Source organism: Gnatocerus cornutus, unplaced genomic scaffold, assembly GCF_029298725.1.
Source record: "Gnatocerus cornutus isolate USDA-ARS CGAHR unplaced genomic scaffold, icGnaCorn1.1 ctg00000071.1, whole genome shotgun sequence".
Classification (NCBI taxonomy): Eukaryota; Metazoa; Arthropoda; class Insecta; order Coleoptera; family Tenebrionidae; genus Gnatocerus; species Gnatocerus cornutus.
In genome coordinates, this window is record NW_028275415.1 from 161,750 (window position 1) to 174,304 (window position 12,555).

Below are 12,555 nucleotides of genomic sequence, written 5' to 3' on the forward strand. Positions count from 1 at the left end.
AGTCCATAACTCTTTTCTAAACATAAATCTCTAAAATTTTCAAATACATCAGTTAATAGCAAAACATCTAGTTTTAAGTATAAATCATGCCATTCACCCAAGTTTTCAATTTTAAAATATTTCCATACTTTCACTGCATGTTTGAATTCTTCTAGAGAAATTCCTTCTTTTGTGAGCGAAGAATAAAATTTATCTATTGATGGAAGTTTTGTTTCAGAAAATTCCTTTTCTAATTATCTTGCTTTTTTCTTTCCTAAATAACACATCTAATTCATGATTTGAAAAGTATTTAATTATTTCTCTCAACTGACTTGATTCCAGATTAGATGACAAATTGTCTAGGCTACTTGCTAAAAATCTAAATGAATCGATAAATCTCAGTTCGATATATCCATTATCATCCATTCTTAAAATTTTACTGAAAGAAATATATTTCTCTTCGTTATTAGGTATTAATTTCAATTGACTTTTATCTTCTCCTAGATTTTTTATAAACAAATGACAATCGTAAGCGCTTAAATTATGAAACAAAATTGGAATAAACAATGGTTGTCTATATTTCAAATTGCATTTTCTACAAGCAGCTCCTCTATATTTTCCAGTGTAGTGATCATGATCTCTTACTTTTGGGTTTTCTATAGAAAAAAGAAAACAAATTTTTGTTTTTTTATATTCTTCTCGTTCGATATATTTTATGGGTTTATTTTCTTTTAATAACTTGTATACTGTTCTGGCATATTCAGTTATTCTTTTTATAAAACATTTATCACTTTCCTCTCCTCTGTAAATTTCCAATGGGTTACCAATATTATTATAAGCACTCTAAATGTATAATCCATAACCACAGGGAATATGAAATTGTGTTTTATGAGTATATGATGATTCAGGATTTGGTTCGCATGTATGAATAGGTTTCAGAATAGATTCAAAATCAGAATAAATTACATACGGATGTCTTAACATTCTTTGAATATTTTTAAATTTTAATATATTATCTTCAGGCATGTTCGGAACACATGGTTCATTACTAAAGCACACATTTTGATGTTTCTTTAAAGCATCTTCAGTTCTAGCGGAGTAGTTTAAACATCTTCTACAGAAATGTTTTTTGTTTCTATTTACTTCCAACTGATCATTCAACAATCGACTCAAATTCTTATATAAAAAAAAATATATAAAATATAAAAAAAAATAAAAAAAATAATAACAAAAGATATTACATATATAGGTTTCACCAAATAATTTAAAAAAAACAATAAGGATTTTATTGGGTGTTCGTAATTTTAAATCCCTCATTATATAAAAATTATTAAATACAAATACAAAAACAGCTCAAGAAATTAGAGAATACTATAATATTACTTTGGAAGAAATATTTTATTCATATTTGGGAATACACTAAAGACTTTTATTTGAATATAGAAAAATCACTCCATAAAGCAAATTGAAACGATAATCTGAAATTAAGAGAGATTGTCATGTTTTTTAGTCCGCATAAATCTAAGTGTGGGAAAGACGTTTTCATGATAATTTAATCGATGATGACAACGTAAACAGATAACTCATCTTTTGATAACAAAAATTTTTGGACTGCAGATGTAAGGATCATTTTTAATGTATTTTGACACGCTGAATTCAAATCTGTGCTCAGTTTTTCTCCATCAAGTCTAGATTTTGAAATAGCATATGATTGTTGACCCCTCGTGATTGGTCGCGGGTCTCTGTCAAACTGAAAATATATTCAGAAATGGCAAGTAGAAAGTGTATGTTGTGAGTATGTTTTGCGTGGCTGTGATAATTATAACCTAAACCTACCTACCCAGTGTCATTTCTATCCAAACATTCCCTAATGTAAATTCTGAAAATTCTTGGATGTAAGTTGCTGTAGGTACGTTCTTTTTGGGAAAATCTTGTGAGAAATTACTGGATGACAAGTGCGAAGTCAAATAATAAACGTTTTTATAAACTGAATATAGGTAGGTATGCCCCTTTAATTATTCTATTAATTGCTATCATGTTTTGGGCGTGAAAACAACGTTTCTTCTTTTACGACATTGGAAAACGATACACTATACCACGTGGCTGTTCAGATGTTTCATTTATTTTAATTTTCGACACAACCGTTAAAAATTACCGAAAAGCAGACGACTTATATTTAACTTATAAACTTATAATACTATTAATAAATAACAAGACATTTTATTACTTACCAGCAGCTTTAACAATTAACACCAAACCAACACTGAAACGACTGAAACTGTCAATCATCTGTCAACGCAGAACGCAGCGGAACGGACAAAACTGAATTATCGACCGAAAGAGCGTCGCGCGCCATCCTGGTCTAGATGGCGCTAACCATATTATCGTTTCAAGACCGACTCTATCCGTATAAGAGGCCTGTTCGCTCCCTATTAAAACGGGTTCCCGTCTAGCAAGCCATGGACGTGCGGATTGTGGCATCACCTATCTGCCGATTCGAAATCTTTGTCCACAGTCTTTGTCTGTCGCCGTTTTTGAAATCGTAACTCTTATTATCGCTGCTTACTGTTTTGAAAGTCTTGTTAGTTAATTTGGTGTTGGTTTTATAATTATTTTGGGTGTTTTCGTTGTTAGTTTGGTCTTTTTGTTGCAAATTAGTTCGTCGTTTTTGTTATTTGTGGGCTTGCTACATTCTCTATTTTGATTAAATTCTTTCTAACAATGGGTAGACGTTGTGCTTTGTGCCGCAGCAATGAGCTACCCCTTTGTGAAATACCCCACGATGCTAGTGTCAGAAGAGAGTGGTTAGATTTCTTCAAAAAGCATTATAGTAAGTACTGTATATAAATAAATGTACACTTTTGTATTTTTTATTGACTTACAGACCCATTCAAAATTGCAGACCACACTGTAATTTGCAAGAAGCATTTCGAAGCGGGATGTTTTCGAAAAACTGCTACCGGGTTTCGTCTGATGAAGGGATCAATCCCGACCAAATTTCTAAGTTTATTTCATTTATATTGTTATTTCTCATTAGTTTTTGAAAGGGTTTAAACAATAGTTAATAAACAATTTTAATATTGATCATTTTTATTAGTGTTCTAGTCCTTCCTGTACCTCCAATCCTGCTGATCCAAGTAATTCCTGTGAAACCAATTTGCCCGCTGTGAAAACTTACGACCATCAGCCCATAGAATCGTCCTCTACTGATATTGCAGGTTTTTAAGAAAAATGTAAAGCCCTTGCTTTGGAATTGAAAAAGGAAAAACGGTCTCATGCTCGGTGTGCTGCAAAACTTGTGAAAACCCAAAATAAATTGGAAAAGCATTCAAAGGCCATTGACGTACTAGATCAACTTAAAAGTGATGTCGATGATGGAGACGAAAAGGTCATATTTCTTTTGGACTTGATCCACAATTACAAGAAAAAATCGCCAAGATGGTCCGAAATGTCTGTTCGTTCGTGCACCGTGTGGAGATACTGTTCCCCAAAGGGATACGACTATTGTCACAAACATTTGGTCAAACTACCGTCCAGAGCTACAATTGATAGGCACCTTGGTCACTTTTCCGGACAAAATGACCTAATAAAAGAACGCTTGTTTGTGGAAGTTGCAAACACCCAGCGCAGCGATTGTGTTCCTTGATTATTGACGACATGTCAATAAAAGAAAAAATGCACTATAGCAGGATGGATGATCGGATTTATGGCCTTGATACTTGTGGTCCGAACACAGTTGGGATAAAACCGAAAATTGCGAACAAACTATTGTGTTACGTTATACAAGGTGTCTCAGCAACGTTCACTATACCATCAGGATATTTTTTTCATTCATGTATGGCTGCTAAGGACTTCCACTCCTTAACCCTACAAGTAGTCAAACTATTAACGGATTGTGGTTTTATCGTTTTAAGAATCGTGACTGATAATCATCCAGGAAATGTAGGACTTTTTAAGAATTTGGGTGGAGGAACATTGCAAAACTGCATTAGCCACCCATTTCTTCCCATGCCTTTATTTTTGTCATTTGACTTCTGTCATGCTATTAAAAATGCTAGAAATCTCTTTCTCGACCATGACATGAATTCGTCAGCAGGTGTTATATCATCGTCATATTTGAAGGGCTTATATGACCTTCAAAAGGGACTGCCTGTAAAGCCCGTTAGATATTTAACCAAAAAACATTTATATCCGTCCAATTTTGAGAAAATGAATGTTCTCCGAGCCATACAAGTATTTTCACCCACCATCGTTGCTGCACTTAAATTGCTAAAAGAAGAAAACTATAAAGATTATGACAACTTTGACGGAACTCTCTTATACATGGAAAATATGTATCATTTTTTTCAAGTCCACAACGTTTCAAACAGGAAACATTACATCCATACCTTAGACAGTAGTATTGCACCCTACGTTGATATCAGCGATGAACGTCTTCACTGGTTAAACGAGGACTTCCAAAATTATGTGGACGATGTTCAGTCCACTTCCGCATGTACAGGGTATCACGGATTAAGCAACGAAACTGCCCATGCATTAAAATTTACAGCTCAAAGCACTTTTCTATGTGTGAACTTTCTTCTGAAGGATGCAGGATTATATTATGTACTACCTCGATGTTTTAGTTCAGACGCTGTAGAAGCAACATTTTCCCACATACGACTGAAAGGTGGATCAAACGATGCTACCGATGCTCGCGCTGCAGAGTATGGTTTGCGGCAAATTTTACGCTGTGGCATTTTAAAATCTTCGACTTCTGCCAATACTGCGAGGGCTGTAAGTGATATAAGCAACAGCCAACTTTCTCGTGTGGGGCCTTCAACAGTTGATGCACATTTAGAAGACATGCTTTTGCCGATTGTACTACGTACCAAAATACAAAATCTAAAAAAAAAATTAAATACCTGAAAAAAGTCTATTTTCAACATCTGTTGCATTTCTCACCGGATATGTCATATTCAAACTTCAACAAAAAATTGAGTGTGATGACTGCATTGCTCCTCTTGTTTCAACGACAATTCCAGGACCATTAATGAAATTAATAACTCTCCAGAACCGTAGAGGTCTACTGTATCCTAACGGAAGTTTTTGTGGGACTTGTCAAAAGAATAGCGCAAATAACGCAAGAGGTGTTACCGCATTTAACACATAATAATAGGACGTGCGGTCAACTGATGAAGATATTGGAACCTCATGTTAAAAAAAATCCATTAATATCTTGCAAGCAACACCAAGACACTATCAGTGCAATGATAATTACAGCAACAGTTAAACCAGTATTAAGTAATATTAGTGTGGAGAAAACAGATTCTGTGAAAAGAAAAATGTTAGATAACAAACCCACTAGTAGGAAAGTTTTAAAAGTTTAATTCATATTTTCTTAGTGTTGTAAAAATAAACGTTCACGTTTTGATTCTTTTACGACTACTTATTCGAAAAACTTTAAATCAAACTCCCAAAATTACAATTTACTTTGGCGTTCCTCGTCTCTATTGAGTTGTGTTAGAGTTGAACCGTGATCTTCTTCCTTCTCTCCTAAACTTACAGGTGAATTTTTCTATTTCGGCAACACCTGTTAATACAAATGTTAAGTTTAATCAAATTTTCCAATTGGTCGTGTTGCTTTTCATCTCATTTATTAGAAACTCTCTTATCACAGGACACTTCGTCCTCATTACCCACCTTAACCACCGGGGTCAATGTTGATTGATTCCCTTCACTTGTCAGTTCGCACTTGGTGTCGCTCCCACCTTTTCCACATGCACTTGTCTTTCCAAGAAACAACACAATTTACGCAAAAAAGTTCACCATCTAATGTTAGTTGATCCAAGCCAACATCCTCTGTATATAACTAAATGTCCACCTCGCATGCCTTTTAATCTGAATTGAACATCCGTTTTTGCGATTATCTGGATCACAGCTTCCAAAATTATCTTTGTGAGTCTCTGCTCAAAGCTGTATTACTTCGTTCTCTTCCTTTCTCTCTAAATTTTTTTTTCTAAAGAGAATTTTCTTGTAACGATACTTGCTGTTCAGCTACTCACACAACTGTTACATTCACCTGACTACCAACACTTGAGGATGAGATTCACCGCTTCTGGAAAACGTGTCGATCAACCCCATTCTCAATTTTCTCGAATCTATTTATCTTGTACCAGTAACCGTTTTGTCATGCTCATTAAGTGTATGTAGATGATGAGATTTGCCTTTTCAGATCCAAACGAAATGCTTCACATGGGGCATGGAACTCGCCAGCACTCGCCAGTACACTATATGGTCATTAAAACGTTGTTGAAACACTGAAGTGATCTTTGACTACCTTATATCCCTTCATCGGGGTAATATCAACTTACCAACACGACTAGTAAATGCTTCTCGACTTGACATTTCAGTTCTAAAATTGAAAATTCGCACTCTTCAAGAACGACGCAGTCATCGGTGCTCATCCTGCCTAAGTTAACCACGACAGCCGTGATCAGCACCGTTTTACTATTGTTTACTATGTGCGCTCCCCGTAACAATCTTGTCCATTTTCACTCGATGGGGGCTATGTCCTTTTCTGGCGGCAGCTGCTATGGCATCCCCACTTGGGAAAGAAACTTGAGGGTATGCTATAATACCCGACGATTGCTGAGCGTTTCCTCAACAGTCTCGCTTTGTGGAAAACTTGAATTACATCCCACTTCTGAATAGGTTATGTTTATATTCGAAGATTTTTATTCAATTCCAAAACTTACAAATCAATACTAATTACCTAACTTTCAAAACAATCCTCTTCCTTCCACTCCATTAAGTAGTTTAGAATAATCCAATATGTGCGCCCTAAATCTTCTACAGCTTTTGCACAGGCTGTTTTGTGTACGTCAACACCGTGAGTGGCTGTCTGACATGTCCCACGGTGAATCGAGTATATACGGTGGCCGCATCTCTCTAGCCGAACAGAATGATGACGTCACAGTCGCCCTGTAGAGAGCGGTTGCATGAACATTTTACGATTATTTCAATTAAATTTCGCAGAAATAATGTTTAAACTTTTATTAACATATCAGAAAATTATACAGCGATTCTTTTCACTTTAGGGAAAAGCATTTTCTAACCATTTCTTAGCTATAATTTAGCAGAAATATTATTTTAACAGTAGATTATAAAATGTTACTTCTGACCACGGCATTTGGCGTCTTAAAAATCACGGCAAAATCCTACAAATTTAACTGTTTGCCTAAAAGCAAACAACCAAAAAAGGGCTAAAACCCTTTAAAAAGCATTAATTTTTATGCACCCCAAAAGTACCCAAATATCTGTAGACCACCAAAATTTGGGCACATGAAAAAACCGTTAAAATCTCCCAAAATAATGCAAAATCATCTCAAGAGCACTCTGAAAAACTTTCCAAATCCGTTGTTTTTAGACATTCCAAATGGCTTTGTATTTCTGGACCAGACCAATTGGCGCATGCAAAAAAAAGTAAAAACATTACCAAATCAAAGAGGTATATTTGGCGCCTTACAAAACAAGGCAGGATCCTAAAAATTTATGTTTTCCCAAAAGTTAACAACCGAAAAAGACATAAAATCCTTCAAAAATCATAGTTTTTAATGTGAGCAAAAAATACTCTAAAGTTTCTTTTCTTGTAAATCAATAGCCCATCAGAAATTGGACATATGAGAAAACTGTTGTAAATCATCCAAAATCAAACCTAATTATGTTAAAAGCACCCAAAAAAAACCTTACCAGAATTCCTTGTTTTGAGTCACCCCAAAATGTATTTACTTCTAGACCAATACATTGGCGCATGCGAAAAATTCACCGGTCGGAATGGCGACTGGTAAAAATATTAGACAAATAAGAGCTCTTGTTTTTAAATACCTCAAAATAGATGAACCAAGTATTACGCTTCCCATCTACGATTATGCACATTGTTAATATTAGTTAATAAAAATCTGCCATCTAGCAGAGAAAAAGAGAATAAAGTCTTCCTGTCTGCGACTCACAGATCGTTAAACCTAGCTTAATTGTCTATGCTGTGACTAAACATAAGGCCCTTTAAAATTTTTTGGAATTTTTTGATTCGTTTTGAAATTCAGGCGAAGCCCTCATGAGCGTCCACACAGTGGACTAGTGCGTAGCATGCGGAGCGAATTTTATTTTACAACTAGAATATATTCTATCGCTATGAAAAAGATTTTGCGCTTTATCAAGATTTGAACACGCAACAAATGAGCGCACATGTTTAAAGTGCGACGCTTAAACTTCTGGGCTAACACGGTTCTGTTTTATCAGCACGCCTATAATGGATTTTATACAAACGGTTTCGGATTGAATATATTACGTTTATGCTAATTTTCTTATTAATTAAAAAAATTAAATTTTTTCTGTACTTTGCATTATCACATTATTCAACTTATTTACCTACGTATCGTAAGTTTTGGATATCAGAAGGGGAAGTAAGAAAAATTTTAAAAGAGAATTTAGGTTGTTTTTGTTATGTCACAATTAAATTTTGTTACAATATAGGTAGTATAGTCCTTGAGTATTAAAATAACAGAGGAACCACGCTTATGGGAATTTTGTAACCGCCAGTATGTGGTAAAGAAGTGGTGCCACCTTTCTTTAAGAGTTCCACACCACCATCAAAATTACAGTTACTTGCTACGAACGGAGTTTCTTTACAGGTTGGTGATAATGGTCCACACGTAATATGATATCATGTTGGGTTGAGATAGGTTCAGGTCAGATAAACAGTTTGGATTGAATTTCGCAGAACATATAGTTTCAACAAACGAATATTCGCAAGAAGTAAAACAATTTTGGAATATGTAGGTTTTTATTTTTCAAAATATGAAATACAAGAAATTACAAATTGCGTTAAACAGACATAATATAATTTACTTAATTAATAAATTGACAATTGACAATTGACAATTGAGAAGTTGCCATAATAGTTATTTATGTATTAAGGGCATAAACATCAAGTTATGCCCGTGGTACATACAACGTTTTATGTCTTACCAGTAAATTTTGATTTTTCAAAAATAAATAATTTCTCCACAACTACCAATTTCTGTTCTTGAATTTACATAAAGAGTTTATAAAAAATACTTTACATGTCGTTTTGTGTTAGTTTAAAGATTTAATCATTTTAATTACTAATGGCTTTATATACAATTTCTGATTTCTACACTGTTTATTTGCGATAATTGAAACCACTAAATACTATTGCAGTTGATTTATAATTTATTAATCATTAGTTAATTCGTTAATTACTAGGAACTATATTATTAGCATTATTTTTATTACTGTTATTAAAACAATCTAGTGTCCTGTCAATGAAATTAATCTTAGAACGCTTTACAAAACAATTGAAAGCGTATCAAGATGGCAGGTAAAATTCCATCTAAAATTGTTGAAAACGCTGCAAAAGCCACTGAAAGTTTATGTCAACAAAATCTAAAGATTTATATGATAAAGATTACGAAAAAGTCACAACGTGGATAACCCAAAAAAACACGCGCGCACAGTGGAGCATGGCTATGCAATGCAGCGAACTGCAAAGCATGAATGTGTTACAGCCTCAAAACGGAGAATTAAAGACAAAAAACATAACAACCAGTTTATTTATTCAGGTACCTTTTGAATTTGACTGTTTGATGATAATTAAGTTTAAATGCAATTTGAATATAGCGGGCAATTAAAACAAGTCGATTCGTAGCCAGTCGCTGTTTGTTGTGAGGTTGCATGACACCTTAATGCCCTAGGGCGTAATTGTACCTCCAACGTACCGCCAATCCGAGCCATAAGCAGCCAATAATTAGACGGTAAGACATAAAAGTGAAAATGTCTCAGAAAACAATACATTATTTTCAAACATATTATACAAACATAACGTATAATTATAAACATAATATTAGCTATTAGTTAAGATATAGCATATAAAAGTCTTTTTCAAAAATTGCTGTTATGTATGAAAAAGAGTTTTCAGTTTTCGTTTGCTCTGTTTGACATTTTTTACATTTACGTTCAGCAGTTTATTAACATTAAATAATTTAGTTCTAATTAAATTGTCTATTAAATATTGTCTATGCGTTGAACAACCTTCGTATTGCAATAACCATTGCGCTACTTTTTGATGATCATAAATAACAGATAATATGGTATTTTGATGTAAGAAAGACAAAGAAAGTCCCTTGAAAAATTTTTAAGCAAATAAAGACTATTTGAAAAGTTTCATCTTTTGGTCTTTTCAAATAATCAATGTGTGGTCTCTCAGAATAATCGCGTTTTATTAATGTTAAAATTTCAATTGGAACAATGTCTTCACCATCATCTTGTAGTAACGAACTTTTACAATAGGCTACCGGACACCAGAAAAATCGATGCATTTTATTATGTTTATGAGTTACGTATATACATGAATCAATTACCAAACAGATTTTTTGTTCTCCAAAGGTCGGAATTATTAGCTAAATATTCGTTTGAAATCCAGCTTCGCGCTGTTAGTTTAAATAAGTCTTCAGTGCTTACGTCATAACTCCTTTCTATGCATATGAATTGAGAAAACGCATACGTCAACGGAATGTTGCATTGGTGAGAGTGAGATAGAGTAATCGTTATGATTCCTAACTGGTTTCCGGTTTATAGCACACTTGCGTCAACCAATGAGAAGTTTTGTTTTCATAAGTCAGCTTAGGAGTCATCTGTACAGAACGCCATCTGTCCATTTTCGCTTTTTGATTATTGGAGCACTAAAGTAAGAAAGATACAAAAACTACAGCAATTCACGTTCTCCACACACATTTGATGCATTCATAACCTCAATTCAAACTCAACTTTATCATTTTCACGAATGGCCTCGGCATTCCTGTAGCCAATAGGCGTCGACTAAGAAGTTGTTACGTCACCAAGGCGCGTGTTTGAAACTATCCGCTTTTTAAACTTTTTTTTTTGGTATAAATAAATTGTGTAAAAAAAATGGACACTGATTTTTAATGTTTTCAGACTAGACAGATTTATTTTTTGAAATAAAAAAAAAACAGTCCGGTAGCCTATTGGTACATTTAAATTTTTCAATTGTCTTACAACAAACGTAACCTGTAAAATAATTTACCGAGGAGGCACTAAAGGAGATGTGGATGACAAATCTCTTTAGTAAACTATTGAAACAAAAGGGTTTATATTTTTGGACTGCCCAAGATTTTATCCATTCCATTGAGTCTAATAAATTCTTTTCGATTTGAGGATTATCATCGGAAATTGGCACATTTATTGGGATTTCTGTGATATTTTAAATTGGAATTAAGATTGTCAAATAGATTTTTAATTTTTAATAAAAACTCTGCTGTGTTATTACATGTCGAAGAATTAATTTCTTTTGTTTCAATGCATGTGGACATTGCAGCGTAAAATTTTTGACTGAAAATTTGTGTTGCCAAAGAAACATTTTTTTTGAAAATTGTTTGGCGCAAAATGTTTTTCTGTTATTTTTGTGATTGGATTTGATATTTTATTTTTGCAAATATTTAGCTCTATTAATTTTTTTATAAACAAAACTGCCTGTTTATAAACTGTTTACAAAACTGGTTGTTTTGTTGATCTTTCTGTATTTTCGTTTAATCACGTGTATTGTATGTATTGTGTGTATAACGCTTATTTAAAAAAATGGAAAGCGCCAATTTTGACATACAACCGCCGCCGACTCCAAGGTGTCTATTAGCAGAAAACTTGAAGCTGATTGTGAAAATTCGTTTAAAAAAGAAACAGTTGTTGCAATTAAAATTGCTTTTGCTATTTGGTTCTGACCCGGAATGGTAAATATGTCTATTATATTATATCATTCTTTTAAACGCTTTAATTTTTCAGAACGCTACTTCCTCAAGTAATTTTTAAATTTATTTAAGTTTTTCAAATGTTCTATTTCAATTTTTAATGTTAAAATAAAACATTTTTTTCTAATTTCTAACTAATTTTCTATACATTATTAATTTATTACTCCAGAGTTCATTTAAATTATATGGTATAAAATCGGCAAAGGCGGGGCCTAAATTCAGTGACTGATTAATAAAAACGTCTTATTTCATTTTAAAAAAATCTGTACCAAATAAAATTATAAATTCAGATCATTTTTTAAAAAATTGTCCATTACAATTTAAAAAAAAATCAAAAACCGTGTTTTAAAATCTGTTTTGCTGTTATAACGCTAAATCCTATGTTTTGGTAGAACACAACCAGAAAAAAGTATAAAACAATAAACAATTCTCCTTCAAAGAAATCACGTCATCACAAAATAAGATTAGCTTCTCATAAAATCTTGACCACTAGATGGTGTGGGACGACCATCTTGAACAATAGGTGGCGCTAGCGTTTTTTTGTGGCGCCCACTGGTGTTCAAGTCGTTCGTTTGGTTACAAAAATTAGCATTGGGTGGTTTCTCTGTTATTTTTATACTCAATGGTATAGTATAAAAAGTTAGAGACAAAATTTTAAACCACGGCCATCTAAACATTCACATTTCATGTGCATCAAAAGTTCAGTCTGCTCTGGATTGCCACTTTCCAGCCATTTCAAAATTTCGCTTACACT

At 33.5% G+C, this 12,555-nt stretch overlaps 1 protein-coding gene and 2 long non-coding RNA genes across 7 annotated transcripts; 1 reads left to right on the plus strand and 2 right to left on the minus strand.

Moving 5' to 3' along the window:
* Nucleotides 1-1,528: 1,528 nt before the first annotated feature.
* Nucleotides 1,529-3,063, plus strand: LOC148165958 (THAP domain-containing protein 2-like). The gene is made up of 2 exons (XM_088049560.1): nt 1,529-2,809; nt 2,864-3,063. The coding sequence occupies exons 1-2, from the start codon at nt 2,701-2,703 to the stop codon at nt 3,031-3,033; spliced, it is 279 nt and encodes a 92-aa protein (XP_087905686.1). The 5' UTR covers nt 1,529-2,700; the 3' UTR covers nt 3,034-3,063.
* Nucleotides 3,041-3,406, minus strand: LOC148165959 (uncharacterized). The gene is made up of 2 exons (XR_015771080.1): nt 3,327-3,406; nt 3,041-3,274 (listed from the first exon to the last, which is right to left on the minus strand). It is a non-coding gene; the product is annotated as an uncharacterized LOC148165959 (long non-coding RNA).
* A 667-nt stretch (nt 3,407-4,073) lies between these two features.
* LOC148165960 (uncharacterized) lies at nt 4,074-6,422 on the minus strand. 5 transcript variants are annotated; one of them, XR_015771076.1, is made up of 6 exons: nt 6,333-6,422; nt 6,041-6,248; nt 5,662-5,977; nt 4,924-5,551; nt 4,368-4,863; nt 4,074-4,248 (listed from the first exon to the last, which is right to left on the minus strand). It is a non-coding gene; the product is annotated as an uncharacterized LOC148165960 (long non-coding RNA). The 5 variants fall into 5 exon arrangements; XR_015771077.1 differs by having other exon boundaries at nt 4,924-5,289; nt 5,452-5,551; nt 5,662-6,248; XR_015771078.1 differs by having other exon boundaries at nt 4,924-5,289; nt 5,445-5,551; nt 5,662-6,248.
* Between the last annotated feature and the right edge of the window lie 6,133 nt (nt 6,423-12,555).